This window comes from Urocitellus parryii, chromosome 4 (assembly GCF_045843805.1).
Source record: "Urocitellus parryii isolate mUroPar1 chromosome 4, mUroPar1.hap1, whole genome shotgun sequence".
Lineage (NCBI taxonomy): Eukaryota > Metazoa > Chordata > Mammalia > Rodentia > Sciuridae > Urocitellus > Urocitellus parryii.
Genome location: NC_135534.1, coordinates 64888349 through 64903871, shown reverse-complemented (window position 1 = coordinate 64903871; position 15523 = coordinate 64888349). Strand labels below are relative to the sequence as shown.

The 15523-nt window shown below is 33.7% G+C and overlaps 1 protein-coding gene across 1 annotated transcript in view; it reads right to left on the bottom strand.

The window, feature by feature from the left end:
• Nucleotides 1-15523, bottom strand: part of Ppme1 (protein phosphatase methylesterase 1) — a 63048-nt gene that overhangs the window by 31836 nt on the left and 15689 nt on the right. The window contains exons 2-3 of the mRNA XM_026379518.2: nucleotides 3552-3645; nucleotides 2906-2998 (exon numbers count right to left, since the gene is read on the bottom strand). Of these exons, the coding sequence (XP_026235303.2) occupies nucleotides 2906-2998; nucleotides 3552-3645 (187 nt within the window). The remainder of the gene's footprint in view (nucleotides 1-2905; nucleotides 2999-3551; nucleotides 3646-15523) is intronic.

The window sequence follows — 15523 nt, the reverse complement described above, 5'->3', positions numbered from 1 at the left end:
TTTTAGAATGCTGACACAATACTCAAAAGTTTTGGATTTTAGAGCATTTCAGATTCTTGGATTAGGGATGTTCAACCTATATATGTAACATTTCTCAAACTCATTTAATCACAAAAATCTCTACTTCATTAACCTCTAATTGAATTAGTAGTCTTCAGAATATATTTTGATAAAAGAACTTGAGATATCCTCTACCATGATAATACACATTAACATCAGTAGCTAAGCATCAATCACCTCCTATGTGCAGGCACTTCCTATATTATTTCATTTTCCTATTAAGGAATTAAAAATATTTACTATCAATACATGTCAATAAACAGATTAGAATATTTGCATAAAATTTTTATGATTTACAAAAAGCTCATATTCATCATTTTACTAATCTTTAAAGAATCCTTGAAATATACAAAGACTACACTTAGAGAATAGGGTAGTTTGGGATTTTTCTTGACCGTATTATTCTTTATTTTACCAATCACATATAAATGACTTAAGAGGCTTGCTCAAACGCATAAGTACAACTTAAGCTCCCCCAAGGTCATACTACTAGTACTGGTAAAAATCAGAGAATAGAAATTATATCTCACCCTTATTTCATTGTTTTTCCCTTAGTGTCAAAAGTAATAGCTGTTTTCATAGAAAATCTGTTCAAGCCTTATCTAGACCTCTCCTCTCTAAGGACCCTGGAGGCCCAAATGGGCAACGTTAGCTTTGTTTTGCTCCAGAGTCCTAGGGAGTTGCTCTAAAGCTCAAGGAAAATAGTGAAGCTACCTATGGTCTACATATGAAATTCTCATTAAACCCACTCACATGTTACTTTTTGCAAAATTTCTTAAGAGGTTGAGTCTGGAGTCACTATCCTTAGCAAGTTATAATGCAGTGGTATGAATATGACATGCCACTTAAGATGGTACCTCTTTCCTCTATGCAGTCACCCATCTCTTTCATTCCATGCCTCTAATGCGTTAACTGCCCAGTGACAGTGTATTAGCTTAGAACAAAGCCAGTCAAGTTATAGCATATAAGCCATATCTGGTAGCTCTGACCTAGATTCAGGACAATAGAGTGCATTTACTACTATAGCTGTTACATGTTGCTGTTACTTATTCATGCACAAAATATCCCTTTACCATACAAATATGTAGTAAGCATAAATAAGCCATGATCTTTGCCTCTAAAAATCTGAGGTGTGCTACTTAAAATATATACTGGATTTCAAAGACAGTATGAAAAAGTAAAATATGTTATCATTTGAATATGATTTCAGTGTCTCCCAGGTATTAAAATTTAATCCCCATTGTGAGATTCTAAGGGGTGAAAACTTCTGGAAAATTATTAGGATTAGATAAAAATCATGATGTGGAGCCTCCATGATTGAATCCTGGTGGCTTTATAAGAGGAAGAAACCAGACACATACATACGTACACGTGTACTTCCTGACTCATAGCATGTGATGCCCCATGCCACCACAGGACTCTGCCAGTTAGAAGGCCATCAACAGATATGATCCTTCTATCTTGCATCTCTAGAACTCAGCCAAAATAAACTTTCCAAATAACTTATCCAGTCTGTGGTATTGTGCTCTTGGCAACAAAAACCAAACTAATATACATGCCAACAATAATTTTTACATTGATTACCTGTTGAAATGATAAATAATAAATGATAAATAAATATAATAATGAATGAGTTAAAATTATTTAAATTAATTTCACCTGTTTGTTTTGACTTATTTAATGAGTCTATCAGAAAAATTTAAAATTATGCATTTAGCTTACATTATAGAGTCATGTGAGAGCCTGGAACTTATTGGGCAAAATCATATAGTTTTTCCTACAGAAAGATAAGGAAATAGCAAACAAGACAAGAGCCAAATCATTTATTAACTGTTAAATAAATGTTTATGTGTCAAAAACAATTATAGGCATTTGAAAAACAAAAAAGTAATAAAATATTATCCCTGTTCTCAAGGAATTTATGGTTTAATAAAAAAGCTGTGAAGGTGCTTTTGTACTTAATTCCAATAATGCCTCCTGAACAAAATGATATGTTTAGGGCTTTCCTCAATTCCATGGCCATCTGGCTCCAGTTATCTATTGCTACATTCCTACTTGCTCCCAGTTTCAGCTTCCCTAGTGGTAGAGGAAGTATGTATATTTGTTTGATGCACACAAGAAAAAACTTCATTTAGATACAGGTGTTATAGTATCTTCCTTAGAAGTACCTCTCCTTGCACATGAGCTTCGCCACTCCAGAGTTAGGAAAAATTACAATTGACAGCACTCACAAAGGCACATATCCTCTACTCCTGACCGAAGTACTATCAGTCAAACATTTTTTCAATTCCTAGGAGCTCATAAGTACCATAAAACAATATAGCATCACTTAAAAAAAAAAAAGAAAAAAAAATTCCAAATATTTATGAGATATCTATATGTGCGAAGTACCATGCAGATTCTATGAAAGAAACAAACTGAAACACATTATCTAAAGCATTGAAACACAATATGTCTACTTATCTATTACTTCAATTACTGAGATACAGACCCCACTTTTGATAAGGCACAAATTCCATTCCCCTTATCCAAATGAGTGTGTGTGTGTGTGTGTGTGTATATATATATACACACACACAAACGGTTTAAAAAATAAAATTATAATAAAAAATTATAAAATTTTATAAACTGTTTGAAGGCACTAAGGGTCATCTAAAACCTCTGGTTTAAAGAACAGATGATCTTGAACCTACTATGATAAAATATTTGGAACCCACTCCATCTCTAAGAACATTCTCATATCAAGCAATATGAATAAGCACAGAAAGAATTAGCTAGTTAAATTTATCTAGATGTAAACAATGATTGTACCAACATCAACTTCCACTATCAATAACTTACTTACCGTGAACACAGCCCAGGAAAGGGCAGAATGGCCTCCTCCGTGCAGAAGGAGCAGGACTGGACCCTCTGAACCACTCTTGTAAACTCGAAAAGTGTATGAATAGTTAAAGATAAAATGTGTCAGTTTTTACTCACTGAAGTTTTTGATTATTTAGTCATAATTAATACCAACTAAAAAAATTCAGGAAGCACCAGGCTACATGCAAAACTGCAGACTTCCAAACTTAAAAGAAACTTAAATAGATGTTCTTGAGATATCAACCATCTGTTTTTGAAATCTGAAGCTAATAAGACCATTATTTTTAATGAAAAAAAAAAAAAAGATTCCCTTTATCCTAATGAGGACATAGTCCCCAAATTCTAGAAAGTAAACTCAATTGATTCATGAAACTTTCTCTTGGATCCCCAAGAGATATAACACTTTGGGAATTTAATTCCTAATCCCTTAGCCATGTATTAGACAATTATAGCCAAGAAAGGCACTGGCATGGACTTGCAGGAAATATTACATGCTGTATAAAGAACAGATGGAAAATAAAATGAAATAAATAGCAGGAACAAAGAACCTTTTAGAAACTACACACAAATCTTCTAATTTAGACAACATCATAAGTTTACTAATGAATAAGTCACTTTGTAGAGGATATATCCTTGCCAGTTTCATTTTCTACTTCCACATCTTCCATGGACTCAAAGTACTGACTCCAAGGAACAGGGGAAAAGTCCCGCTTTCTTCCAGGGCTAAGGGAAAAAAAACAACAACAACAACAGAGAGAGAGAAAGAGAGAGAGAGAGACACAGAGAGAGAGAGAGAGAGAGGGAGGGAGAGAGAGACATTTCAAGTAAAAAATAGTTATGCATGAGAAGATCTTGGTCAATAAATGCTAAAGTAAATCTGAAATTTAAATAGCAAGAGTATTTTAAAGAAATAAGGCATTCATTATAAAACATCACATTAAAAATGTGTTTACATAAGTTCAAATATAAATTTAAGAGTAAAAATTTTAGGATTTTATAAAATTAATTCATTAGCATATTTTAATCACAAATAAATTCCATGTATACATATAGCACAAAATCTTCTCATTCTCTCTCCTTGATCTTAGCTGTAGGCTCTATCTATCCTATATCTTTCCTACTACAATCATTCTCGATCACTATTACTTCTTCACATCTTTAACCTCTCACACTCTTTTATGGGTTTGTTTTGTTTTTGTTTTTTTGTCATTTCCCAACCAGTCAATATAGAACCTTCACAGAAGACAAACTGGCAATATAATATCTTGAACTTCTAGGAATTTATCTGATAATCTATTTACATAGAAGTACAATGATTTATCTACTCAATATAACATTATTTCTAATAGAGAAAAGTTGTAAACAACCTAAATATCCAAGAGCAGGGGACTGACAGAAGGAATTATACACTAAAAAATGTTTTGCACATGTATATAACTCCAAGACTCATTGTTAAGTGAAAAGGCAAACATGAGGTACATACTTGTATAAAACTGGGAAATATATATAATTGTTTAAGTATGTTTAGAATATCTGTGGAAGATATAACATTGATCAAAGTATGTCTAAAAGTCAGTATATCCAACTTCTGCCTTTTGACAATGATTATTAAAAAATACAAATTTTAAAACAAAAATAATCAATAAATATCTATTTTTAAATTATATCTTCATACTTGTAAAGAAAATGAAAAGAATCCTGAGACTTCCCCTATTTCCACTCCTATTCTTCCTCCCAATCATGGGGAAAATTCAGAACTCTACCACCAGCAAAACATCATTCCTGTCAGATATCTTCCTGTACATGCCATAAGGCTGAATATAGAAAATTTTTAAAATATAAGACAAAGCTTCTTTAAAAACTTATGTAAAAGTATTCTTGGTTGATTATAATATTGGAAATAAATAGAGCAGCTAGGTAGTCAGGATGAATTTTTATTAATAGTGATACATTCACTGTACTGAATGTCTACTCTGTTCCAGGTATTGAGCCAGGTCAGTCATTTTCAATCTTTGTAACAACGAAATCACCTGGGGAACATTTAAAAATACTAACAGTTGGGTCTCACCCTAGAAATGAAATCAAGTGGTCAAGGGTATGGCTTAAGCTTTGAGAATTTTTTAAATTCCCCAAATTGAGAGACAAGTATTAGAAACATAAAGGTATTGAGTGCATGGTTTGGAAAGAGAGAGGAGTTCAAATTTCTTAAAGTTCCTAATACCTTTGTACAATTCCTACAAGTTCCCAAGGCTTATGGTATAGACTTGGTTGTTAGGAGGATTAAGGTAGTTGCTTAGTTGCTCTCAAGTGAGTTTATTCTATTTTTTTAAACTTTCTGTTATTCTACAGTCTCCTCATCTAACTTGGTACTAATGTGAGACACATGAGAGCAAGAACATTTGCCATTTTTTTTTTTTACCAATGTATTCCTCAAACTTGACATATTATTGATGAATGTTTGCTGACAGTGTGGAATGAGCTTAAAACACTTGGCATGGCATCTCAATAACTATTTATTAATTACTATTATTAAGTGGCTTTGAGGCTAATGAATATAATTGCATTTACTTAAACCTTTCTAGTAAAAGAACATGTGATGCTATAAAGCTCTACTAATCAAGAATATGATACAGGTGTAAAGAAAACCATAAACAACTGAATAGATTCCAGAGTCCAGAAATAACATTTATTATCATCTACTGATTTTCAAAAAGGGGCTAAGAAAATTCAATGAGGATAAGGATAGTCTTTCCAAACCATGATGTTCTGACAACTGAATATCCACATACAAAAGTATGAAACTGAAACCTTTCCTCATACCACACACATAACTAAATGCCTTTTGACAAAGATTATGAAAACATACAAATTTTAAAACAAAAACAATCAATAAATATCTGTTTTCAAATTATGTCTTCATCCTTAGACAGGAAATGGGAAGAATCCTGAGACTTCCCCTATTTCCACTCCTATTCTTTCTCCTAATGATGGGGAAAATTCAGAACTATACCAGCAGCAAAACATTATTCCTCTCAGATATGGAATGGATCACAAACCTAAACCTAAGATCTAAAACTGTAAAACCCTGAGACGTATACATAGGAGTAAAAGAACAAAAATTTCATCATGTTGGGTTAGGCAACAAAAAAAAAATTTTTTTGAGTGTTAAGAGTTGGACTTATTGAAGAATAGAAACAGGAACAGAAATCTGGCAGTGGGAGAAGAGACTTCATAACAGGTTTTCTGTCTGTGTTAGCCCAGGGGTTTATATAGCACGAGGGTCAACACCACTGGTACAAACTTATGCTAATAAGGGTTAAGAAACAATTTTTTAGATCCAACACCAACAACAGAAGTGATAAAAGCAAAAGCTTAAGAATTTGGACCTCACCCAAATTAGAAACTTTTCATTAAAACTATATGCAATTGTAGCCTGGAGTTCTGGAGAGAGGCACACCTATAAAGACCCATCAAAGAAAGAAAACTTCAGATCAATATCTCTAATGAATACAGATGCAAAAATTCTCAATAAAATTCTGGAAAATTGAATACAAAAACGTATCAAAAAGATAATGCACCATGATCAAGTAGGATTCATCCCCGGGATGCAAGGTTGGTTCAACATACGGAAATCAATAAATGTAATTCATCACATCAATAGATTCAAAGATAAAAATCATATGATCATCTCAATAGATGCAGAGACAGCAATTGATAAAATATAGATTCCTTCATGTTCCTAACCTAGAAAAACTAGGGATATCAGGAACATATCTCAACATCGTAAAGACTATCTATGCTAAGCCCCAGGCCAACATCATTCTAGATGGAGACAAATTGAAAGCATTCCCTCTAAAAACTGGAACAAGACAGGAATGTCCTCTTTCACCACTTCTATTTAACACAGTTCTTGAAACTCTAGCAAGAGCAGTCAGAGAGATGAAAGAAATTAAAGGGATACAGATAGGAAAAGAAGAACTCAAATTATCATTATTTGCCAAGAATATGATTCTATACCTAGAAGACCCAAAAATATTTCACCAGAAAACTTCTAGAACTAATAAATGAATTCAGCAAAGTAGCAAAATATAAAATCAACACTTATAAATCAAAGGCATTTCTGTACATCAGTGACAAATTTTCTTAAAGAGAAATTAGGAAAACAACCCCATTTACAATAGCCTCAATAAAATAAAATAAAATACTTGGGAATAAACTCAATGAAAGAGGTGAAAGACCTCTAAAATGAAAACTTCAGCAAACTAAAGAAAGAAATTTAAAAAGACCTTAGAAGATGGAAAGATTTAATTTGTTCTTGGATAGGCAGAATTAATGTTGTCAAAATGACCATACTACCAAAAGCACTATACAAATTCGATGAAATCCCAATCAAAATCCCAATGTCATTCCTCATAGAAATAGAAAAAGCAATCATCATGAAATTCACCTGAAAAAATAAGAGACCCAGAATAGCCAAAGCAATCCTTAGCAAGAAGAGTGAAGCAGGTGGCATCACTATACCAGACCTTAAACTATACTTTTTTGATACTTTTTTAAGTATCAAAAAAAGCATGGTATTTGCACCAAAATAGACCTGTATACCAATGGAGCAGAATAGAGGACACAGAGACTAACCTATATAACTACAGTTATCTTATATTGGACAAAGGTGCCAAAAACGTACATTGGAGAAAAGATAGCCTCTTCAACAAAAGGTGCTGGGAAAACTGAAAATCCACATGTAATAAATGAAATTAAACCTCCGTCTCTCACTATGCACAAAATTCAACTCAAAGTGGATCAAGGACCTAAGAATTAAACCAGAGGCCTTACACCTAATGGAAGAAAAAGTAGGCCCAAATCTCCATCATATCAGATTAGGCCCAACTTCCTTAACAAGACTTAAAACCAAGAATCAATAAATGGGATGGCCTCAAACTAAAAAGTTTCTTCTCAGCAAAAGAAACAATCTGTGAGGTGAACAGAGCCTACATCTTGGGAGCAAATTTTTACCCCTCACATATCAGATAGAGCACTAATCTCTAGGGTATATAAAGAACTCAAAAAGCTAAGCACCAAAAAAAAAAAAAAAACAAACAAACAAACAAAAAACCCAAATAGGGCTGGGGATGTGGCTCAAGTGGTAGCACGCTCGCCTGGCGTGCGTGCGGCCCGGGTTCGATCCTCAGCACCACATACAAACAAAGATGTTGTGTCCGCCAAAAACTAAAGAATAGATATTAAAAAATTCTCTCTCTCTCTCTCTCACTCTATCTTTAAAAAAAAAACAAAAAAAACAAAAAACCCAAATAACCCAATGGATAAATGAGCCACGCACATGAACAGACACTTCTCTGAAGAGGATAAACAATCAATTAACAAATATATGAAAAAATGTTCATCATCTCTCACAATTAGAGAAATGCAAATCAAAACTACTCTAAGATATCATCTCACTCCAGTCAGAATGGCAGCTATTATGAATACAAACAACAATAAGTGTTAATGAGGATGTGGGGAAAAAGGCACACTCGTATGAGTGCCATATTGGTACAGCCAATATGGAAAGCAGTATGGAGATTCCTTGGAAAACTGGGAATGGAACCACCATTTGACCCAGCTATCCCACTCCTCGGTCTATATCCAAAGGACTTAAAAAACAGCATACTATAGGGACTCAGCCACATAAATGTTTATAGCAGCACAATTCACAATAGCTAAACTGTGGAACCAACCTAGATGCCCCTCAGTAGATGAATGGATTAAAAAATGTGGCATATATACACAATGGAATATTACTCAGCAATAAAATCATGGCATATGCAGGTAAATGGATGGAGTTGGAGAAGATAATGCTAAGTGAAGTTAGCAAATCCCCCCAAAATAAATGCTGAATGTTTTCTCTGATATAAGGTGACTGATCCATAATGGGGTAGGGAGGGGGAGCATGGAAGGAATAGACAAACTTTACATAGGGTAGAGGAGTGGAAGGGTAAGGGAGGGGGCAGGGGGTTAGCAATGATGGTGGAATGTGATAGACATCATTAACCAAAATACAGGTATGAAGACATGAATTGGTGTGAACATACTTTATATACAAACAGAGATATGAAAAATTGTGCTCTATTGTATAATAAGAATTGTAATGCATTCCATTGTCATGTATTTAAAAAAATAAAATCAATTAGATATTTAAAAAAGAATTAAAACCAAGAATCAATAAATGGGATGGATTCACACTAAAAAGCTTCTTCTTAGCTAAAGAAATAATTAGTGAGGTGAATAGAGAGCCTCCAGAATGGGAGCAAATTTTTACCACAAACACATCAGATAGAGCACTAATCTCTAGGATATATGAAGCACTCAAAAACCTTAACATCAAAAAAACCTCAAAAAAACAATCAATAAATGGGCCAAGGACATGAACAGACACTTCTCAGAAGAGGATATACAATCAATCAACAAACATATGAAAAAATGTTCAACATCTCTAGCAATTAGAGAAATGCAAATCAAAACTACTCTAAGATTTCATCTCACTCCAGTCAGAATGGCTGCTATCAACAATAGAAACAATACAAAGTAATAAACAAAACAAACAAGTATACAAATAAGTGTTGGCAAGGATGTTGGGAAAAAGGTGCACACTCATACATTGTTGGTGGGACTACAAATCAGTGCAGCCAATATGAAAAGCAGTATGGAGATTCCTTGGAAAACTGGGAATGGAACCACCATTTGACCCAGTTACCCCACTCCTCAGTTTATACCCAGAGGACTTAAAAAAAGCATTCTACAGGGACACAGCCACATCAATATTTATAGCACCACAATTCACAATAGCTGAATTGTGGAACCAACCAGATGCTCTTCAGTAGATGAATGGATAGGGAAACTTTGTTGTATATACACAATGGAACACTTACTCAGCATTAAAAGAGAACAAAATTATGGCATCGGCAGGTAAATGGATGGAACTGGAGAATATAATGCTAAGTGAAGTAAACCAATCCCAAAAAACCAAAGGCCAAATATTTTCTTTGATATGAGGATGCTGACTCACAATGGCAATTGGTGGGGGGGCATGGGAGGAAAGGAGGAACTTTAGGGCAAAGGGGAAGGTGGGGAAGGGAGGGGGGAAGGGGGTAGGAATGATGGTGAAATGAGTTAGACATCATTACCCAGAGTACATGTATGAAGACATAAATGGTGTGAAAATACTTTGTGTACAGTGACTTGAAAAACTGTGTTCTATATGTGTAATATGACACGAATTGCATTCTGCCATCATGTATAACAATTAGAATAAATAATTACCAAAATATGCACTTTTTAAAATTTTAGTCATTTCTTTCTTTTTTTCTTTTTGTGGTGCTGGGGATCGAACCCAGGGCCTTGTGCATGCACGGCAAGCACTCTACCAATTGAGCTATATCCCCAGCCCTATATGCAGTCTTCATAATACTGTGCAAGGAGAGAGTTAACCCATAGTTTTAAGGACAATAGCATGGGTTATGAAGTTAGATCATCTTTGTTTAAATTTCATGTATAAGTTTTGTGAACTTTAGCATGTTAATCTGCCTCAATTTCCTCGACTATAAGAAGTGATGACAAGTGACCTTCATTCTAGGGCCCAGAACTACCAAAGAAAGATAAAACTCCAAGGCAAGTGACTGCCACACAATCAAAAAGCATAAAACAAATGAGGAAACAAACCTATAAAGATTTCCCACACTGAAATTATCACAAAGTAACTGCTTAGTACATTAAAATAAACAGGAATCTGAAATACATATAGCTTTAAATTACAAATGATTAAAATTTAAAAATAAGTGATCAAGTTTAACAGACCATGTAGATAGAGCTAGGGGTAAATCACAGATTCCTGTTGTCCTTCAGAGTCCTTGGGGGATGGTTTCAGGACCCTACATAGTCAACAAAATCCTCAGATGCTCAAGGCCTTTACATAAAATGGTACAGTATTTGTATCCCATATATTTTAATATTTCTTTTAGTTGTAGATGGACACAATACCTTTATTTTTTAAATTTATTTTTATGTGGTGCTGAAGATCAAACCCAGTGCCTCACACACGCTAGGCAAGTGCTCCACCACTGAGCCACATCCCAGTCCCCATTGTACTTTATATCACCTCTATATTACTTATAATTCAGAATACAATGTAAATGCTACACAAATAGTTGTCATACTGTATTGTAAAGGGAATAATGAAAAAAGACTGTACATGTTCAGTACAGACACAATTTTCTCCCAAAATATTTTCCACCTAAAATTACTTGAATCTGTGGATAAGGCAACTGCAGAAGGGGAGAGCCAACAGTAATTTGTTCAGACATATCTAGATATCTAGAATACAACACAGAAACAAAAGATGTGAAATATCAGTCTGGGTCTAGGCGCAGAGGCAAATGCCTGTAATAGGAGGCTCTCGAGTTCAAAGCCAGTCTCAGCAACATTGAAGTGCTAAGCAACTCAGTGAGACCCTGTCTATAAATAAAATACAAAATAGGCCTGGGGAAATGACTCAGTGATTGAGTGCCCCCGAGTTCAATCCCTGAAACCAAAAAAAAAAGATGGAAAATATCCAAGAAGCTAAGAAATATAAACAGGAGAGTAAATAAGACTTACATATGTCAATTTGAGTTCCAAAAGGAATTAAGAGGATGGAATAAAAGTAATATTTGAAGAGGTAATATGCTGAAATTTTCAGAACTGATATTACATTGTAACTACAGATTCATGAAATCCAATAAATCATATTTTTTAACCTTTTTTTAAAATGTGGTGCTGAGGATCAAACCCAGTGTCCCATGCGTGCTAGGTGAGTGCTCTACCACTGAGCCACAACCCCAGCACCCCCTCTGCCCCCCCAGTCATAATTTTAAGAGAAGTAATACATTATGGTAAAACTGCAGAAGCTTAAAAACAATTAAAGCAACCCCTAGTTGCCAAAAATACTAAAGGACATAAGGATAAGTTTGTTCATTTCAGCACCAGTAGAAGTAGAAAAACAACAACAACAACAACAACAACAACAACAACAAAAAACAATGGCTATCAAGAGAGATGGGTTGAAAAACACTGTTATATCCATACAACAGACTACTACACAGTTGGGGTGGGGGTGGAGAATGAGAAAAATCTGGTGTACTGATAAGAAATGATCAGGTTTTAAAAGAGCAATATGTAGAACACTATGTATTCTATTATCTTTTATAAAAGGAGGAAATATAAATATTTGAACTTTTTTAAAAAAGTGCAAGAATAAAACAAAAACTAACAAAAATGGTTACTTATGAGGCAGTGAAAGGGAAAAGCAGAAACCAGGCTTTTCTGAATACATTGTTAAATAATTTCAATTTTGGAATTACTTAAATAACTTTTCTTTGGAGCTATTTAAATAACAGGCTGCCTGTATTAATTACTTGACTTGTAGGTCCTTCTTCCACTTCTAAAAATAAGAAGTTAAGCAATCTGAAAAAACTCAATCACAACCACTATCAAAAAAGGGAATAAGTAACAATACAGTAGAAATTATTCCAAGTGACTTTAAAACACAATTATTTGACTGCACATCTCTGGTGGGATAAGGAAAAAAAAAACTGGGAGAAATTTTAAACAGTATTCAGTAATATTGTTGGTTGTTTTTATTGGTAGTAAAATTCATTATTTGAAACATGATATACATATATATTTGGATAAAACAAATAGGTAGCTGGATTAATGTCATTAGAAACCAAGATTACCAAGATTGTAAGAGAAAGAAATGTGTAACAGTAGATTGGGTAGAGAGAGGTGATGGGTGGGGAGGAGAGGGGAGGAGGGGATAGGAAGGGCAGTAGAATACAACAGACACTAGTATGGCTGTATAACCAATGTGATACTGCAATCTGTACACGTGGAAAAATAAGAATTCATACCCCATTTGAATCAAATATATGATGTCAAGATCATTGTATTGTCTTGAGCAACTAATAAAAAAAGAATAAACCCTAATAAAGATTTAAACAGAAAAATTAAATAAAATCAAAGTAGTAAACAACCCTATAATCTTAAATCTGAATTGAACATGAGTATATACTTATGATCTTTTTGTCCTAATTGCCAGCTATGTCTAAGTTTACAAGCAAAAACCAACCTAGAAGCAATGAGTTCCTGTAATGCCCAGAATGAGAGATCTAAATGCAATTTCCAGTGTCTAGAGGAAGCCTGTACTACTTGGCTTGTAGGTCCTTCTTCCACTTCTAAAAACAAGTAGCAGAATCTTCAAATCTCTCTCAGATTCTGACCTGCTCTTCTGCCTCCTTCTTCTTTAAAAGACACTAGAAACTACTTTGCATCCATCCAGAAAATTCAGGATATTTATTTATTTTAAGGACAACTGATAAGCAACTTTAATCCCCCTTCACCTTGTTAAAACAAACAAACAAATATATTCACAGGTCTTAGGGTAGTACCTTAGTATCTTCAAGGTGCTATTATTTCACTTCGCATAGGTTCTGTAAAGTCTTTGTGTTATTTAAAAGAACAGCAGAGATATTGATTAAACTTTGACTTTTCTATTCAGTATGTATGTTGTAACATCTAGAGCAAAATCCCAAGGAATCACTAAAAAACTATAAGAACAAGTTCAGTAAGGGTATAGAATATAAGGTAAATATACAAAAATCAATTGTATTTCTATGTGTTTACAGAAAATAATCATAAATATAACCAAAGAAATGCAAGGCCTATACACTGAAAACTACATAACATTGCTTAAGAAATTAAAGATAGCAGAAAAAAATGGAAAAACATCCTGTTTGTAGATATGAAAACTTAATACTGTTAGATGTTAATACTCCCCAAATTGATATACAGATTCAAAGCAATGCTCATCGAAATTACAGCTAGCTTCTTTGCATAAACAGACAAGCTGATCCTAAAATTCATGTGGAGATTCAAGGGACCTAGAACAAATAATATTTTAAAAACCAAAGTTGGAGGCCTTAATTCCTGATTTCAACTTACTACAAAGCTACTACAATCAAAAGACAGTAATACAAGCACAGATATATATATATATATATGAGAGAGAGAGAGAGAATCAAAAAATGAAATTTTTTATGTGGAGAACAGTTCCATTCATAGGAGCATTGTTACGAAAAAAATACTTAGGAATAAATATATAACTAAAGAAATGCAAGATATGTGTACATATATATGTGTGTATATATGTGCATATATATGTGTGTATATATATATGTACATATATAAATATATGTATATATGGTATAAAATTTGGGAGTTCAAAAATAAACCCATATATTTATGGTCAAAGGATTTTTAAAATTTATTTATTTATTTTTGCATTATAATTCTTAATACATCATTATATCATAATTTATCATATCTTTGATTATATATAACATACGTTGACACCAAATTCATATCTTCATACATGTATTTTGTATAGTGATGAGGGTCTCCTTTCACCATCCATGCTATTCCCCTTCTCCTTTCCCTTTCCCTCCCACCCCTATTCCCTATCTAGAGGTAATCTAGATCCCTTGCTCTCCCTCCCAATGGTCAAAGAATTTTTGACCAAGGTGCCAAAATAATTCAATAGGCAAAAAGGAGTCTTTCCAATAAGTGGGTATTAAACAACTGGTTATCCATATGCAAAAGAATGAAACCAGACACATTCCTCAAATCATACATAAAATAGTAACTCAAAATGGAAACAGACTTACATGTAAGAGTTAAAACTATAAAACTTTTAGAAGAAAAAAAAACTCTTGTATTTGTTGGTCATTTGTATTTGAGAAGTGTCATATTGACCATTTATTAATTGGGTTATTAGGTTTTTTGAGTTCTTTATATATTCTGGGTATTAATCCTCTTTCAGAAGAGTAACTAGCAAAGATTTTTTCATTCTGTATGTTCTCTTGTCACATTCTTGAAAGTTTCCTTTGCTGTGCAAAAGCTTTTTAATTTGATGCCATCCCATTTATTGACTCTTGGCATTATTTCCTGAGCTATAGGGGTTCTACTGAGAAAGTCATTGCTTACGCCTATATGTTGGACTACTGATTCTATGTTTTGAGTCACATAGTTTCTGGTCTAAACATTCAACAGAGTTAGCAATTAATAAAATGCAAATCAAAACTACACTGAGATTTCAGTTCACTCTAGTTAGAATGGCAGCCACCAAGAATACAAACAATAATAAAAGATGGAGAGGATATGGAGAAAAAGGAACACTTTTACACTGTGGTGGGATTGTAAATTAGTGCAACCACTATGGAAATCAGTTTGGAGGTTTCTCAAAAGACTAGGAATGGAACCACTATCTAACCCAGAGATACCTCTCTCTCCTTAGTATTTAACCTAAAGAATTAAAATCATCATGTTATAGTGATACAAGCATACTCATGTTTATAGCAGTATAATTCACAATAGCCAAACTATGGAACCAGTCTAGATGTCTGTTAACAGATAAACAGATAAAGGAAATGTGATATATACATACATACACACACACACACACATATACACACATATACACACATGTGGGTATGCATGTATATGTTTTATTTAG